The 19,394-nt window shown below is 36.8% G+C and overlaps 1 protein-coding gene across 5 annotated transcripts in view; it reads right to left on the reverse strand.

Annotated features, from left to right (window-relative positions):
* Window positions 1-19,394, reverse strand: part of GRID1 (glutamate ionotropic receptor delta type subunit 1) — a 621,552-nt gene that overhangs the window by 89,217 nt on the left and 512,941 nt on the right. For all 5 annotated transcript variants that reach the window (XM_074830422.1, XM_074830421.1, XM_074830425.1 and 2 more), the window contains 2 exons: window positions 15,660-15,821; window positions 14,238-14,357 (listed from right to left, as the gene is read on the reverse strand). In XM_074830422.1, coding sequence (XP_074686523.1) covers window positions 14,238-14,357; window positions 15,660-15,821 — 282 coding nt within the window. The remainder of the gene's footprint in view (window positions 1-14,237; window positions 14,358-15,659; window positions 15,822-19,394) is intronic.

Here is a 19,394-nt window from a genome sequence, read left to right on the forward strand (position 1 = left end):
AACATCTAGATTTGCAGTTGAGCATATTGAGACATAAAAAGTCTGAGATACCCAAGATCAGGCATACTTCAGTATAAATATACACCAGGAAGGCAACTGAACTAGTCCTGATGTGGATTTCAGTAGAGATGCTGTCAATCAAACCAGTATTTAATTCAACAGACTTTGTCAGTTTGCTTAAGTTACAGGCCAGCTGGAGGTGCCTTCCTCACTAATCATTACATCCCCAGGTTTCTGGGATTACTCAGATTAGCTGCCTGTGCTATTGTTGCACTCCCCCACAGAGCATTGTTCTACTGCCTGGGTTTATGCCCCATTTAATTTGTCATCAGGCATTTTGAGATGCCTACGGAAACTAAAGAAATTCTGGAAATAAGATAGATCAAACTAACAGACATCCCAATTTTTATCCTGGAAGCCACTGCCAATGCTTATTTTTGGTGACAGGAAGCATGGGGAACCCTGCAGGATTTGAAGCAGTGACAGTGGGCAGGATCATGGCTGTACACAAACACACAAATGACTTTGGGTTTAAAGAGTGTTAATTTTTAATGGAGAAGAAGGAGGAAAGAAAACAATCACTTCATTTGCTCACTGATCTGGAGCAGCATTAATCCATATACTGTCTTTCTGGACTGGACCATGCAATATCTACTGAAGCAAGCCAGAACTAAAGAAGTGAGATATCCTAGAGCAGTGTTTCAAAATCAGAATTATAACACGTCACTTCAACAGGAAAGTCTGCTTCTACAGAGCCTTGCTGCTGGTCTCATTCTGAACTTTCACCTCTTGGAAATACTCATAGTTATTATGAATTCAGAACAGACAAGATTTCTGAAATAATTAAAACCAGAGAGGCAGTAGGTACATTGATGTACCTATTTTATACCACCTACATCTAGAAAGCTAATTCAGCTCAGGAAAGGATATTTTAATCTTTGCTGCAGCCTAACTAACTACCATGGAGCAATGAGGATTTATTAATGTGGGCAGGCTGGATTAGGAGACACAGGAGGGAAGAGAGCTGAAGAGACCCTTGCTGCTCCCATTTCTCTTGTACTTTCAGGAGATCCCACGGACTCTTTTTCTTTACTACATAAAGGGTGAGAAAACAGGGCAACTTATCTTCAAAATCCAGTATCAATACTCAAAACACCTACTATAAATCCTCCTGTACAGAGACACCAGCAAAAATAGTACAGGTTCTTAAATTTTATTTTGCTCAAGATCTGTGAGAACACAGAAGGATAATCTAACAGGCGGCAGGAGCAGTGGACAGGTGAAGATCCTCTCTGTTGTAATGCTGTAAATGGTCTAGGAACAGGCTGTAGTTGTTCTCAACTAAAGCCAGAGCATATATACAGTAAGGGTACCCAATGTATTTTAAGCAAGGAAATTTGTTTCCTGGTTTTATTAGGATAAAATATTATAAGGGCAGCTATAGCTCAACCTATAAATGCAGTGAACTTCTAAGACATTTTATAGCCAATAAAGATTGTGGTATAAAGAACATCTAGAATAAACACAATTTGCAGGCAATGCATTGTTTCTTGAACGAGACAAAAAGCAATTAGACAACATCACAAACATGCAATTAAAGCAAATAAGAAACAGAAGATTGCTGCTTTATGCTAGACAGTACCACCAGACTTCAACATAATGTGCTTCACATATGTCAGAGACACAGAGGGGAATTTCCAACCTCATTCTTTCCACCAAAATTGACCCTTTCCAACTAGAAAGCTTCCCCTAAGATGAAGGTTATTTATTTTTCAAAACAAAGTCCCTCTGTGGCAGACACAAATGTTTTAGTGACGGTGGCTGACTTTTCACAGATGACTCAGCTGTCAGATAATAATTACTCTCATATCCTCATCGGACTGTCCAATATTGAACTATGGTATACTTCAACAAATTCACCTGAATGATCATACCAAGTCAACAATGGGAAAACTGTGTGATTAGCTGGGATGTTGCGTGTCCCTGCCCCCATGGCTGGTTCGGTAATGTGCCACCTTGAAGTACAAAGGATTTTGCTACAGAGATGTTTTGCCTACAGTGTGCTTATTAAAACAGAGCACTAGCACTGCAGTAATCTCTCTCTTCTGAACCTTAAAAATCATAATAAATTATACTAAAAACTAATGTAATTGAAATAATTGTTCTGAAGCCTTAAAATTTTGATTAATTCTGAAAAACGCCTCTCTGGTCTAATCTGAACTTTTTCATATGAAATCTGATTCTCAGCAAAAGCTGAGAATATTAACAAAAGGCAATCCAATCCATATTTTCCATTTGTTCTTCTCTACTGGCTACAATAAATGACTGTTTTGCACTGCATCTTGGGAATGGAAGAAATAGAGAAAGATCATGGTATATGGATAATTAAAAAGATTCAACAGGAGTCATCTTGGATAAAGTGTTATGAAGGTGGTAAGTCATGGCTGACGTAGTAGAATTGATAATGCACAGAAGTCTTCTAATACCACCCATAGGCAAAATATACAGAAATACATGACATAATTAATGAAAACATATATGAAAACTTCTCCCTTTATTCTTCTGAGACTTAATGCTAGGCATTACTTTTCATTTTTTTCCTTACTTCTTTATTAAATCAAGCCATAGTTAAAATAACATAGCTATAGATCTTGGAACTATCCATCTGTCTTTGCCCAAACCCTCCACCGAGATTCAAAATAGAAACAGAGAGGAAACCAATATTGATTTGAATTCCACTCCGTCATATTGATTTGTGGAATAGATGGCATCTATTTAATCTCTCAGTTCACTGTATGACTATATGTTGTGTTCTATCAAAAAGTTGTGGTTAGGCAGCACAGAGGAAGGTACCGATCTTTCAGAGCCAGACTGAACACAGGGTCACAATAAATTGCTTGCAGAAACTGGGGAGATCATGGCTTCTGTGGAGGCAAATAACCATCCTCGACAGAGAGAAGCTTCCAGTGCACAGGACGCAATACACAAGTGAGGACCAGTAGCTGGGGATGAAACTGGGGGATGCATGAGAGGAAGAGAAGCAAACTCTGAGAGCAAGCTCCTGACATGAAAGATTCATCTTGAGATCCAGAAAAGACTGGACATTTTGTTTTAATTAAGAAAGCCATTGAAATGTCCTGTAATGAGAACCACACAATAGCATCAGACTCTGTGGGCTGTACCCTAGATTCAGATTCACTCTTTCATTTTAAGCCAGTTCAGCCAGCAAATCTGTGTTTTCTGCTTCACTGGTTACTGTGTTCCTATTTGTGTTCAAATGAAAAAAAAGCTCTAGATGCCAAATGTCCTTTCAGTGAGTCTATCGAGGAAAAGTCCTCCTCTGAACACTCAGAAACCAATTAGATTTAATGAAAACTAATAACAAAATCTCAGTGCAGTTCCCTCATGCTCATAAAGTAAATATTTTGTGCTCTTTTGCCTCACTTGCCCTAATAAAAATATGGACTAACACCGCTCACTTATCTTTAAAACTTCTAGTGAAATTACCTTGTGATATCACTGAGCAAGTTCAGAAAACCTACCAAGAAATACTTCACTCATAACTATTTGTTTTAAAACTTAGGAGAGAGGAAAGAAAAAAGCAGACAAAACTTCAGATTCAACTCCAAAAGTGGGCTGTTCCCTCCTCGAGTTTGAACCATGAAGCAGCAGTGTTTGTTATACCTAGCCTGAAAAACAAAACTTACACCTGATCCACAAAACTGTCCCTATCTTAGCAAACACCCTGGAGAAGTCCCAATACTGAATGTTCTCAACATTTAGATTTTGATAGAATTTTTCTGTCAGGATAACAAAACTACAATAGCAGGTTTCTGAACACACAATATTGTATTACACAATAATAATAGAGTTAACTACCTGGGCAACTCCTGGTGTAACAAAACCATAGCCTCCAGGTGCTACTGAAATGTAAATAGCTACAGTGGCCTTGTAGGTTGGTATTGAATGGCATCTTGAATGAGAGTAGAGAGAACGAGAGCTCAGTTTAGATTCAATACAGCTCAGACAGCAATCCTACAAAGCATCTACTAACTTATGCCTTACTGTATTATTAATCTTATAGCAGAATAAATTGCACATAAAGCTTTAAGAAAATTATAGATTTTACTCAAACTGAAATGTTCTCATGCTATTAAATATCACCCATGCTCCTAGTTACTGGGTATTAGATTTTTTTTTCTCTGTGTAAGCAACCGCCAATTTTTGTACTTGTCTAGGACTACTTTCTAGTAAGGCTCCAGGGACTAAATGCTTCGATACCTTCAGTCGCCTATCTGCCCAAGCACTGTATTTAGAAAGCTTTAGCCTCCTTTGTAAAAGAATACCTATTTTTTCACTCTGTCAACCTTGTGTATATTCGGTAACACTCTTTACTTCAAAACAAAACAAATGCCCAAGAGCTGGTATCAGCCAGATACCATACCTAGATGGTACCATCTCAACTATTTTAAAACATACCCACTTCTCCCATAGCATGTAATGCAATTTTATCAATGGATAGAATTTTAACAATTTGAGACTTTATGATGAACAATACAGGGAGATAGAGTGGTCAACCTGCTGAAACCAATGGTTCACTTGACAGGCTGGTAAAATCACCAATCTGTTAGTTAACTACATAACACAAAACAGTCATCACCACTTTCACCAGAGACACATTACCCTAGAAAACAGCACATGCAGGACAAAGGATTTGCTTCCCCACTTGTTTTCCCTCCCTTGTGATGGTGGGAGAAACAGCATGACCAGGCAAGATGGCACAGACACCTCAGACACAGTGGGAACAAGTGCAAGTGCTGTCCTGAGTAAAGCACTAGGAAGGGACCTTTTGGTGGTATTCCAGTTGAGAGGAATTTACTGCTATAAGCAAACAAGCCCTCTTTCTTCTCCCTAGCTGTCACATTCTGGGAAACTGACCTTGGCAAGCCATTTTTAAGCAAATAACTGATGTCAGATTCAACTATTTTTATGCTGTTTCTTTTCCTAAAAGAAAGCCTGTATCTGGCTATCTGCTTTGGTCAATAATGAGCAGCAGCATATTTTTCCTTAACTCCTCCACTGTAACAGGGAGTCCCTGTATTATTCTTTTTTTTACTCTACATTACATCTGCTTTCCAACAAAGCCCAATGCCTGCAAGTTCTTCAGACCTCATCAATAAACTCTATGGGACTTTGCAACTTGCCTTTTCATAGAAGAGGTGTCACTGTGAGTGAAGTAGATGTTGGCAGGCTGGAGCTGTTTTACTACATTAGAGAACTCTGTTTCAAAGAGATTTACTTTATGCATTTGAAGAATTACATGATCACAAATAGCATCCTTCATCCAGTGATCTCAAAGAACAGTACAAAAGTTAATGAATACAGAAAGAGAGCTACATCACTGAGTTCTTCGTGGCATCTTAAATTCATAGGCAGAATACCCTACTGGCATCCTGCGTGCTTTATGCACTGTACAATTCTATGTATAAAACCCAATGGGCTTAAGGCACGCAATCAGATGCTTCTGCAACTTGCAATTTAATTTCAGGACACATATATAATTGTTCATAAGAGATTTTTGACTGCAAAGATGATTTGGCCACTTAAGATACTTGAGCTCTTCTACACGACACTTCTGTCTGGTTTACAATGTACTAACAGGATGCCTTCTGAGCCTGCCCTGTCTTCATGAAGTAAAAACTGTGTGCATGGTCAGTGTCAGCAAAGTACACCTCTTCTTTGTGATACTCTACTCACCATTTCAGATCCAGGTGTCATTTCAGGTTATTAATATTTTTTTAAGCTCTGCATGACCCGGAATCCAGCCACATAAGAAATCACCTCTATCCCATTTTCCAGTCAGTCTAGTGGCAATTATATTTTTCGCTTAAAATAGCTAAGGCATGGCTTCCTAGGCCAAACAGGGTGATTCATCTAACAGATTCAACCTCTAGAAATCGTTCTCAATAATCTCCATCAGAAGTGGATTTTGGTGAGCTTCAGTATTCAAAGGGAGATTTCTGCTGTTGGAGTTTCTTTTTGCCCATTGGGTCTAAGTTGAATTCAAATGTGTTGTTGTTTTTAATAGCTATTTCAGCTACATACCAACAACTGACTTTTTGAATAGTGTCAATATTTTAAATTATTATTGTGTTCTGCTCATGTACCTCTTTTATGCTGGAAAATACTTAAAATATATGCATATATTACTATATATTGCTTAAAGAAATATATTTTGTTGACAGCATAAAACTTAAAAATGTGTTCTATTAGCAATCATGTTGTGGGGAAACTCTATTATATATTTGTACATCACACTCATTAACTTATTCAAAATACAGACATACATAATCGGATAGCCTGCCACATATATGTCATGCTCAGAAAGAATATTCAATTTTAAGAGTTATTATCTATGCCTGATACTGTCTCCATTCCAGTGAAAAAATGTTGTCTCAAAATGGAAAACAAGTTTTATTTTGTGATATCTGTGTATTTTACCCAAGTATATAAATTCATTCACTCCTATAGCAAGAGATATTGTGGTACTGGACCAGGCATATTTTACAATGCTTTCCTTGACATAGGCTCACATTGACTATAGATTGTACCTATTTTAAGGTAAAACTGAATGTTTTCTCTGTGGTCTGAAAACAGAAAGTCCTTAATTTAAAGGCAGTTCTGCCAGGAACTGGAACACCAGCAGGCAATCTCTGCCAAGTACTGTTATTTCAGTGAATTAGCCAATATGGACAAAGAGGTTTAATTAGAACTCTGATGTCCTTTTGCATGCATCTTTCCAAAAGAGTAAATTGAGGAATTAAGGTTATTCTTTTTAAAAGTATAATGAAAGTAAGGAACCAAGCCAAAGCAAGTCAGATAGAGCACTTCGTGACACAAAAGTTCCTCGTGTCCCACATTTGGGCAAACCACTGAGATATCTTGCCATTAAGCTTGTCTTTGGAAAACCTCCACGTGAAATTGTTTACTGGTATACAGTAATATAATCTGGCACGATATGGCAGAAGTAAAAGCAAAACTAGAAGGGGATTTTTAAATAAATTCTATTTCTGTTGTTTGTTTTAAATAGGACTAAACAAACCATAAAAAATTATTTTTCTTAACAAAAATATGATGTAGCATGACTAAACAGCTTAACTACCTGTATTTAAACATTCCCTTTTTGACATATTGAATATACAGATGAAGACGACATAGTTATCCTGGATTTTAAAATTACTCCTGAAATGTTGGCACCTACACGTATTTGCAGTTTACCAAGTCATATAAGACAACAACAATAATTAGAAGAATTAAATGCATTTCAAACACTACAGAAAGGAAACTCTGCGTGGTCTCCCTCAACATACAGTCCTTCCAACTGTCCTCAACACTGAAATCATGCTACAAATGAAGAGATGTTAGAACTCCTTAGTTTATGTACTTATGAAAGCCAAGATTTGATTTGTTAGTTAAAATAATTGAGTTTGTATCTTGGCATTATCATTAATATCTTTCAAAGTGATTTTGCTGAAAAGACATTACACTTTAAAAGTAGTCTGACACTCAACAGAAAGTTCTAGTTTTGGTGTGATTTTTAAACAATCATAATTCAAAGATATTTCTTAGGGCAGGAAGTAAGGAAAAAGAAAGACTGTCCTTCATTTCTGGAGTAGCGGGCTTATCGCCTTTGATGCCGTGCAAAAGAGAAGAGCGAATAATCTCTGTCTTTGGATTTCCAAAAAGGTAAAAAGAATTTCTGAAGCTTTTTTCAAATACTTTCTATTTTCTTTGGTGTTAAGCTCAGAAAATCTTGACCTGTTTCCCTATGGAAATACATTTTTCTTCATAGTGTGCACACTTGAACACAGAATTCTTCATGAGCTAAGCTACCAAAAGGGGCTTTCTCTTCATCCCATTCTGAATACTCTCCTAGGATCCATCAATAAATCATAGGAGCTTTGAGGAAAACTCTATAATTAAAGATGTAACTGTTTTTAGAAGGCTGATTTTAACACTTCTAACAGCCTAATTTTATGCAATATTGCATATGCGTTAAAAAAAGAGAATGTTATACCCGAGATTCATTATAATCTGGTAAGTATGACATAGTATGTGACTTATGAATTAAACACAATTTCTAAACATAGAGACAGTGGTGCATGTGGGCTGTGGAAACTTCAGCAGTGTCCTAATTGCTGTAGGTATCCTGGCCCTGCTCATAACTCAGATAGAGCTGCTTTTTAAAATCTAGCCTCAAGCCTCGTGCTGTGAAAATGTCATATAAACAGCTGAACAGTCTTCCAAAGGAGAAGACCAGCATGATCTTATGCTTGGAGGAATTCCAACCGAAATTTGCAAGACATCCGTTTTACTCAGGGTAGACACTGGTATAATTTGCAAATACATACAGCATTTTGTGTTTGCAAATACAAGTAACAGTTTACGCAAAAGCATGGGTCCCACTGGCAATGTTTTCCAAAAGCATAAAATTAAATAAAAAAACTGAAAAAGAACTATGTATCACATTTGCAACAAAAAATGGATTTCTAAACTTGCTTACCTACTTTTCAGTTAGTGACTGTAGTAATTCATCTATAATTTTACAATGAAAGCATACACAACATAAAATATTTCAATTACAAAAAAACCCAAAAACAAACATTTGCAGAACTTGAGCAAACAGGGACCCCACGTCATTTCAGAAAAAAGCACTCAGGTTCATCATGTTTCTTCTCTGGTATTCTTCTATAGTTTAAAAACTGATCACAGCCATTCCTATATGTTCAGCTGTATTTTTCACCAACAATAATTAAACCTAGGGCATTTGCAAGGAATGCATTTATATTTACTCCTCACATCCTTCTTGTACAGAAAATTACAATTAAAAAAAATGAAGATTTTTTTTTTTGAGTAAAATATTCCAGATTTTTCTTCAGTTTGACACAATGTATTTACAGGGTGAATCGCAATACTCTTTTTCCAAATTATTCTACCATGACACTCAATCAACTCAAGCAGAAAAGAAAGTTAAACTAAATGTAAATATGTGGAAATTGTATTTTACCCAGAATAAGCGGACTATTAGCCCTTCCCTTTACAAGGTAAGGGGTCTTACGTTTCAGCTGAAATATACCTTGGCAACACAGTTTAAACCCAATTACTATACCCAAGTGCATACTTATGAAGTGCTCAAACTGGAGGCAGGCATTTGTTTTACAGCTAAACTCAAGCAATTTGGTTATGCATTTTTTCCATACAAGTAAAACTGATTCAATTCCAGGAGTAACCACCTAAGCTAATTCTCTTCGATTTATATCTTTTAGCAGCGTATGATGTGACTTGGCAATATTCTTGCAGATGAAAGCACTTAATACTGCAGACCCCTAAAAATACAGTTCCTTTTTGCAATGAATAAGCAGTGTAGGATTTCTCATCATGATAATAATGAGGTTCTGTCTAAAAGTAACAATCCCAATTAAAGCACTGTATCAGACTTCAGAAATGGGGTTTCAACGACTGTGAAACATATCACAAAACTACTTACAGTGACTGCTGCAATCTGTCTCAGAAATGCTGGAAGAAACAAGTATGACTGTTTATGAAGCAGATGATATTTCAAGAAAATCTAATTTAAAATATACCAGCTGACAGAAATGAATAACCAATGGTAAACGTTATCATTTTGAACAGAATGTTTCTTATGAAATACAGCATGTGTGTAAAACATTAATTCTGCCTTCATTATAGTCAGCTTGGGAAAGAATTGCAGATTGCTTTTGAAAAAATATGATCCCTGTCATAAAATAAACTAAATAACAACATCATTTCATACTTACAGAAGATCTTCCTGCCAAGGATGAAGATGAAGATAAATTGGCATTATCTAACTAAGCCTAATCACATCCCTACAAGGGCAGTTAGTTGTTATGGTATTCATTGCATACATGGTCAAATGAGAACAAATAGGTTTACACCTCAAGAGCTCACTGTAAGTTAGTGAGTTTCTACCCTGGCGTCCTGACTCCCTTATTTTTGCTCTCACAGCTGGATCATCAAACTATTATATTGTGCAGAATCCACCCAAGCACAGAAACATGAGAAATAGGAACCAGCTCAGATGTTCTGAAAGTTACAGCAAGACTTTCATTAATAAGAACTTATAATATACATGTTCAATAAGGAGGGAATTAATGTAGTCCTGACATCCTTTCCCACTTCATGTCCCTTGTGCTGGGGAAGTGGGATATAGTTCTTTATTGACAATACCAAACGAGCTCTGAGTGGATGTTCTCTCATACAACTAGGAATACACAGTTTTTAATACTATGATTCATTCAGTTTCTCAATGTTAAGAGCTAAATGTTTTTGCTAGCATTCTCTTTTTCTATGAGACTTCAAAACTTTGTACAAAGCAGACAAGTACCCTCAATTCCATGCTACAGATGGGGACAGTGAGCCAATGAAGTAAAATGATGTAACGATCACCCCCAGCCACTGCCAGTGCTGGGAATGAACCAAAGGCTCAAGGAACTTAAGGTAGAAGACAGAAAAATTTAAACATACAAGAGAGTCTTTACATATCCATAGAGGTAAAGAAATAAGGGACGAATAAATAAGAATGTAAAAGAGAAAAGAAAGAAGCATGTCACTAAGTCTAAATTCAGAGGAAGACCATTCAATGGTGAGTAACCCAGCAATTACAGAAATTAAAGCTGGTGCTGAATTTGATGCATATTCCCTTACCATGGGGGGTGGACATAAGAGGTGAAAGGAGAACGGGTTTTTTAATCCACTACAAATGCAAATCCCAAAAGTCTCAAAGGGTTTTGAACATAATAGCCTATTAGTCTCATTCCTTCTGCTCCATACACTTCACCTGAACACTTTATACCACTTTTTCCTGTTTCTCCAATTTATACTTCCTCTGTGTTTCTTTCATTCTTTCTTGTACTCCAATTTCATTTAATTTAAAACATTAGCAATGCATCAGCTATAAAACTTATTACTTTTCTCTTTTTGGTTAATTTTGTTATGTTTTATACTTTTTACAGTTCCCTTATCTCTTTATATCCACTTTTTTTTTTTTTTTTAAATGTACAGATACTCAGGTTGCTATTTTTAAAGGTGTTTACAGACATTAGGAACATAAACCATACTGGCAAACATCAAGCACTAGGCATTTAAGCCTTTTCAGTTTCTCTGACAATCTTATCCTTCAACTTTCAAGTGCCCTGATAAGTCACCACACTGATCTCTTTTTTTAAGCATGAATACACCATGCTTTCTCAACCTCCACATGCACACAATGAATAGAAGGCAATCACCTGAGCCTTTTGTGAAGCAAGGTAGTATACCTTAAGGGACATACCCTGTTCTTTTATGTTTAAACTAAAGACATTAGAACATTTTCTGAAGTTTCACTTTCACTAAAGTACTCCCAAACAAAGGAAAAAGAAAAAACACACACAAAATACACAAAAGCCACTATCAGACTTTACCACAAAAATATGGAGTTAGACTTGTGAAATAAAGGAGAAGGTATACTAAGCGAGCAAATACATATATTTACTTGCACTCATAACTCAATCACACCTAGTGGAAGGAACAGTTGTCTGCAGAATGACCAGATATCAGGGCAACTGGGAAGAGGCAAGATACCTCTACAGAAAGGCCCTGAAAATTCCTGCCAGATCTGCGTTACTATCTTGGGCATCCTCGTAGGAGTCTTTCTGCTAGAAATGATCCCTGAGAAATTTTCTAAGGGATATTGAATATTAAAAGTCCACTAGCTTTTGACTGGATTTCCTCTAAGGCTCAACACTCAATGTAATACTCTTTTGCCCTACCCTGTCACAGATTCTAAGTGCAAATGTTTTTTGTAGGGTCAGGGCAGGGATGAATAGATACAGATGCTCTCCATACAGAAGAAAAGATAAACACGTAGACAGAATCCTCCGGTTTTCACCAAAAATATGTTCCTCCACAGCTAAATCTGAGGAAAGGCTGATGTGGAAACAACTGACAATAAATCTCTCACTCAAGTAATATAAACGAGACAAGCATGACTTTTTGAGCTTTTAAAAGTACTTCTGAGCTCTAACATATTTTTGCTGCAATAATAAAAAGTCAGGATGTCTAAATAATTGAATACCAGTAGTTCCATGATAATGTTGCTCTAAGAAATATCATTTCTTCCAAGTTCTTCTACAGACTTGTCTAGCATATTGCTGACTTTTTGCTCTCTCTATATATTAGGTTAAAAGGATCATTTTCAGAACTTCATTTTAGTTCAGAGTAGTATTCCAGAGCCAGTAGCTTTTTATCCATTTAATTTTGGGAACTGTATTCTGCATTTAACATCCAAAGAGTTAAGTCTTCCTATATTAACCACCTAATCCCAAAGTAGCACATTAGGGATCAAAAGCGATCAGTCGTGTATCAGTTTAGCCATTTGAGTCAATTTCCCATTTGTCATTTTACCTATTTCTTTGCCTTGTGGTCCCTTTTGAGAGATATTTTAGCTATCTCCAGTTCACACATCTGGATTATATCTCAATTTGGTCTGTGTGCTACACATACTGAAATGAGAGCTTCTGTATATGTCTTACCATACTTGAAATGTACATTAGAAAAAAAGCAATAATGTATACTCATACATTATAATTTCCCTTTAATGCCTCAAACCTGTTCTGAGTGGCAATCATGCCGAGTTAACTGAAAGGTAAACTGAAGCATAAAGCAATTATATGACGTAGAGTTACTTGGCGATTCTGTAACAAACTGCAACCAAACACAAACACCCCATGGCATCCATCTGCTAGGGATAACACAGCACTGACAGGACACTCATGCTTTTCTGTAGTGGCAGCTGGAAACACAGTAGGATAGTCCACAGCATCTCACATGGCACCGGATACTTCTGATTTGCATACTTGTGCATGAAGTGAGGTGCATACTTCTGTTTATGAACAGGAATTGCTTTCTAGACCTCCTACAGCAACTCCATTTTATTAAATAGGCAACACTGTTAACAAAATTAAGACAATTTTTCATCATTCAGGTAGTGTTTGGAACTTAGACTTCCTCATTTGCAGTACGAACCTTCTAGAAATGAAAGTGGACTGAGGAATAGCCTTTTCTGGTCATTACAATACAGGAGGGTGCCTAGCCAGTCTGAAATCTTCAGAGACATTTTTTGGCAACAGAAGTTTTTCAATTATATATCCTGGAGCTTTATGCATTTCAAATACTTCTCTTCCTTCTGTGGAATTTCTAATAGATATTGCAAGTTTTTGGCTCCATGTCCAGAATCCTTGTGCCAAATTGGACTCTGACAGAATCTCAGGTTTAGCTATTTGAGATCATAATGTAAACAGAAGATCTTTCTTTGTTTTTCCATTTAGGGTCATGTAATTCAGGTGAATCAAAACAAAATACAGAAAAAAAATGTCAAATGGAAACAGAAAATGTCATAAATTTTAGTTCTTCATGGAATCCTCTTTGTTCATCTCTGCTTAATATAGGACGCATTACCATAGAGTGGTAATGTCTGTATTTCAACTAGCTGACCAGTTTAGGGTCATTTTGTAGCTTGGGTTCCAGTTGGAACCTCACTGTTCAATTGAGAGTTTCAAGTATTTTTGGAGCATTCCCTCTGCATGAACATGTTTGAGGTAGCCTTAGTCTATGACAATTTAGTAACTCCATGGAAGCACTCTAACTGCCTTCTAATCCCCATCAGTCCTTGTTCCTTTACTTTACGTGATATAGCATCATCCATTTTGGAAATTATCTTGTCGAGTTTTTTAATTTATTTATCTCAAATTCTTGCAGCAGCTGTAATTTGAAACATCTTTGTGTGTATAGGTAATTTATAGTCTCAGTTAGCTTCCTTAGTAAGACAAGTGTCAGTTATATCAATTATATCTTAATTAACAATAAAATATGTGAGCAGAATTATGCAGTCTTCACTATTATGTTCACAGTATCGTTGTGGCACTGCATCATTACTGCACATGTGGAAACAACTTGGCAGTCTCCTGCTTACCAAAAAAGCTACCAAATTAGCTTTCAAGATTTAAGTGTGTAAGATATTAGAAAATGTTTCTCTTCTAGCAAATTTCTTCTGCAGTGTAGCACTAATTCATTCTTACAGAATAACATTTTCTCCTGTGAAGTAGAGTGTACGTTATTTAGAGGACAACAAAAGAGAGAAAGAAGCAGCATATCTTTACCCTCCGCACATCTTTGCCAAATGTTTCGCTGTAGCTAGTGCCCAGTATTTCAAATTGAACATAGGGGTTGGCGCCATCTTCTCTGAACTCCATAACACCAGTAAGCCCAGTTATATGGCCCTAAGGAAATAAGTTTCAGAAATTTTAGAACAGAACAAATTTGCCTTTATAAACACTCCTCTTCATTAAAGGTATGACAAATCTGCTTTGGAAATGTTTACATTGAACTTAAATGTGGCAATTACATGTTCTTCAATAGCTCAAACATAGTGCCAGACAAAAGACTTTTTTTTTTTTTTTTTTTTTTCCCAGAAATTACTTTAGCACTAACACATCCACTCTATATTGTGGAAAAAAAGCCATCAGATCTCCACCATTCACAGAGACAGACTCCAAAGAAAAGTAGAAGGACCCTGGTGGACTGTGAGACAACAGCCCTTTCAGTGTAACTGAGGGCAGCAGGTTCAGTTCGAGGGTTGAATATAAAGGCATGAAGTCCGGGTCCAAAAGAAAGAGTGTGCCTGCTGTGCTCCCAAGAGAGGCATGAAGAAAAGTTAAAATTTTAAGTATTATTAAAACCTCTCTGTGAAAGTATCACGGAGCTTGATTTTGGGTTTGTAGCAAAGAAGCTTGAAATGACACTAAAGTTTGAATTTATCGAGCAACAAAGGATGGCATCATTAGGAACAGTCAGAGCATAACATAACACTTGATCAAATTGCAACATTTTACTAGAGGAAAACCATTTCATCAATATATAGGAGAAACGGGGGTTTTTTTCCAAATAATTGCTAAAGTTAGTATAGTAAAAATTAAGTATTTTTCCCACTAGTATTTGTGATCATATAACTTTCATAAAAGAAGTTACCATGCATCTGCAAAGTCACAGTACTGTCCATCTTTGATTAATTCAACATGCTGCAAGACAGTGTAACTGTTAAGGACAACTTAGCTAAATCAGAACCCTTTTGCTCTGGGCTACAGTACACAAACAGATACTTAGCAATGCTCAGCTAACTTACCAAGCTAGCTGAGCTGTAGTACATGGAACATAAGTCTTAAACCTTATCGTTGGTTGGCCCCTCAAGCTCCTTAAGTTCTTGTGGGGAAATTATTATGATGCATGCATACGTCAGTTTGTATGTCTATTCCTAATCACACTACATCCACAGAAAGCAGCTATGAGAATAACAGAAGTAGAACACACCGCTGGAGCAACACTGCAGTGTGTGTGATTTGTTTGTAATAAATCATTTGCTTGTTTAATAGCTGTAGATCATTCCCGGTACTTGTAAATCACTTGCTTGTAATAAATCAAAGAAAAGTTGAATAGAGGTCAAAAACCTCTTCAAAAGCTAATCTCAGGTAGAAATGAAGCAACACTTTCAATTGCCCACACAACTGTGGTTTGTCTATTCTCACCTTCTTAATAGTCTCTAGCATGGATCGTCCTCCATTCCAAGGTTTGGTGGATTTCCTCATGCAATTCAGACTTGCCATGCTGTGCCATTTCCTGTCCTCCAGTTTTCTGTGGAAAGCATTGGCCAGCATGAGCACACTGTCGTACAGGTACAGGTTGGAAACCTGCAAACAATAAGAAGAATGAGCCTCTTTGTTTATTTGAGCATCCTTTAGAAGAAATTGTAAAAACAATCAAGCAAACAAAACAAAACAAAAGAAGACATAAATAAAACCTAAAAGCTGCATATGTTTGGCATGTTCAACAGTCAAGGCAATTCAGACAAATATCAGTGCTGACTCCCACCTTCATTCCTGCTTGGTGCCTGGGCCCTTCTGCCCAAGGGACTCTGGCACACTTGCATTGCCTGTGCATTACCTACACCACTGCAATGCAGTGCCATAAAGACGTGACAGATCACAGTTCAAATATAAACTCAAGCTGTAGAAGCAGTGCTGCTACCTATCAATGAAAAGACAAGGATTGCTACTTTGTCAGTCCTTTCAGCAAGGAGAAAAATATGGAATTAAGTTCTTGTTCTTTTTGTTCATTTGAGCAATCTCCTTAGTAATTTCTGGCACAGCAAAATATAATAGTAATGCAACTGTTCAGAACAGAGGGAGGAGAAATGACAGTATTATTTTGGTCTTATCTTTCTCCACCAAATATACAGGAGACTGGTTACTATTCTACTTTCTCTGTAGCTATTGATTTTTGCCTCCTTATTCTTCAATTTACATAAGAGATAAAGAAAACAATAATTGATGACAAAGGCTCTAGTAAGAACGCCACACTAGTAATGCTCACCTATGTATTTCATTTTTCAAACCAAGACATGGCCAGCAATACAAGATCAGATCTTTGATATGCAGTGGTGTCCACCACAAGTGGTAGAACTTTAGCAGTGGAAGTTGGCTGAGAGAAATGATTTTTAAGAAATAATTAGATACTCTCCACTTGTTTCCAGAGTTTACATGCACTCTTTTTCAAATCTATGCATAGATTCAGGGGTATTCATTTACTCTTTACTAAACTCAAATCTCCAGTTAGCATCAGTTGCCAGATTCAGTTGCCAGATACAGCTTTTTTTTATTATTATTAAAAAGATAGTCTCCTAGCTGAAGGTTTTACTCATGATGATCCAACAGATTTGCCGTTTATCTTTTGGATTTCTCTAATTCACCATAGAAAATGGTACCTAGAGAGCAGGAAAGGGCTACATGTGGAAGTTAATGCAGCTGCATATTTCCTATAAAAATGTCACTCAGCTGTGAAAGCTTAAACATATATTACTGTTGCATCACTAGCTCCAAGTAAACTTCTGATATCTTAAAATCCTAATCTTCAGAAACAAAATGTTTCATGTTCATGCATGAAATGTTTCATGCAAAACCTATGAGATGCTATCACTGAGAATCTCCCCCATCTGGCATTGCCATCTTCTTTCCCTGCTTTTCTTCCAGCCTTCCTGAACAAGCAGTCCACGTTCCCAATATTTGTTATTTTATCCAGTTAATCCTTTCCTTTTAAAAGAGCTTCCAAAGCACCTAATTTGCATATTTCCTCTTTTTAAGAAAAGTAAGTAGTTGAAGAGTTAATAGGAGTCCCAACAACTAACTCTCTTCCACTCAGTCTCATTTGTCTCCCTACTCTGCAGATGTTTTCCAAACAACTTTCAAATAAAGCAATCAGGTGAATCCTTATTATTCAACAGGGCACTTTTCTTCTTCTCTGTCAAACTACTGTCCGCAAAAAAACCCTATCAAAACAAAACCTCAAACCCCCCAAATAAACCACCCCAAACCACACACCACAAAACCCACTTGCTTAGAAGTAGATTTTACGTGCATACAGAAAAATGCAATCTCTTATGTGCCTTCATGATCCTCTTTGCTCCCCACTGAACTTGATTTTACACTCTCACTTTTAACTGACAACTCATTGTCTGTTGCCTTGGAACTGCCACAATTCAGAAATGCTTTGCATTTTCTCAGTTTGGCACTGTTCTTTTTCAGCTCTGGAAAACTACAGCCTCTCCCAAAACCAGTTTGCTTGGTTTGCTAGCAGAGAGCTCTCAGGAAAATATAAGATGTACTTGGGTACGCTGCTTTCCTTCTCTTTGTACTTTTCATGCTCTTAGAGAAGCTGCCACGGTTCTGCATGTATAATGGACTGAAAGCTTGAGAGAACAGCTTTTGAGGATCTTAGCCTACCTGATCATGCATCCAACTCAAATTACCTTCTGTTGTAGAGCAAAACAAAACAATATTGTGTTTGCCAACATAATCCTCACCATTCAGTTAGACCTATAATGGATGTTATCACTATCGTCTCATTATTTTCTTTTGAAAGAATGATATAAACTGAGTGACAGCAAGAAAGGGTCTGCACAAGTGGAGTTTCCCACTGTTTACATCCTTCTGTCGTACATCTAGAAATGTGTACCAAGGCAGAAGAAAACATTGCAGAGAACACAGCAAGTTACTTTTTGCCATGGAAAGAATATTCTGCACATCCTGTTGTACTCACTTATCCATTGGTATTTTGCCACTCCAGTTCTCTTCTACTGAAAGCCTCCTCCAAAAAATGAGTATATGGTACTTTTTAATCAGCAAAATTCCTTTTTTCGTACAATCTGAGTATTTACTCCAGTAAAAATTACATGCATACATTTCTACATTTTACTTTCTACTCACTTTGTCTAACCCCAAATGGCCAACTAGCTTTGTGCTAGAAAACAGAATTATGGAACCAGGTCTAATCTGATGCCCGAGTAGTGTTGTGTGAGTGTAGCTGAACAGTCAATTCCTTCAATACCTACAGTAAGACATATTATTAAATTACTGTGGGGTATATTTTTATCTTCTTTTTTCCTAATTCCTTTCTGTGGTAGAAAATAAGAATACTTAAACACCTCAAATATGCTCCTCTTCTCAAAATAATACTCCCTTTTACCTGAATTCATTACTATGTATGTATTTTCTTGTAGAAAAAAGTTACTTAAGACAGAGAAATTCTGGCCTGATCTCACAATAAATCCAGGGCTATAATAATTTCCTTTATTTTCCATTATATTCATTTTAATACAGCAAAATCTCTGGATATGTACTAGATTGTATTTGCAACATGAGTTTGCTGTAATGTTCAGAATAGCGGTGCTGTGAAAAGAAAAAGGATTCAGTGGACAAAGCCTGTGTACAATTGTTACTGCACCTGCACACATATGTTAATCTTCAGCTAACTATCAAACTCCCTCTGAATACAAACATGACCACTGGAAAGGGAATCTGGGAGATACCTGAGGGACCAGCTATACTGTTTCCACCAGTGCTGTCAGAGGCATGAGAAAATAGTAAATCAAAAAATTAGTCTTCAGGTATCATTCAGAATTGGTAGCAAAAGAAGAGAGAAGAAAAAACAAGGCAATGTACTTGGCTGCTTTGGGTTTTTCAAGCTCTGGTGCATTTATTTCCCCTATTTATATATTCACAGGGGGAACAGAGAAGGGAAGGACATATATCTGCCTGCAGGGATTCCCCTTCATATAGCAAAAATTCCTAGATGAGAAAAAAAGTGTTTCATTTCTGTCCTGTTTGGAGGAAGAAACAGTAATTTTCAGTTCCTCTTTCACTTTATTGCTGAGAGCTGTGAGATCTGGAGGTATTGACTGAAATGTTTCTTGATCTATCTGCTATAAG

This window comes from Strix aluco, chromosome 7, assembly GCF_031877795.1.
Source record: "Strix aluco isolate bStrAlu1 chromosome 7, bStrAlu1.hap1, whole genome shotgun sequence".
NCBI classification, from domain to species: Eukaryota; Metazoa; Chordata; class Aves; order Strigiformes; family Strigidae; genus Strix; species Strix aluco.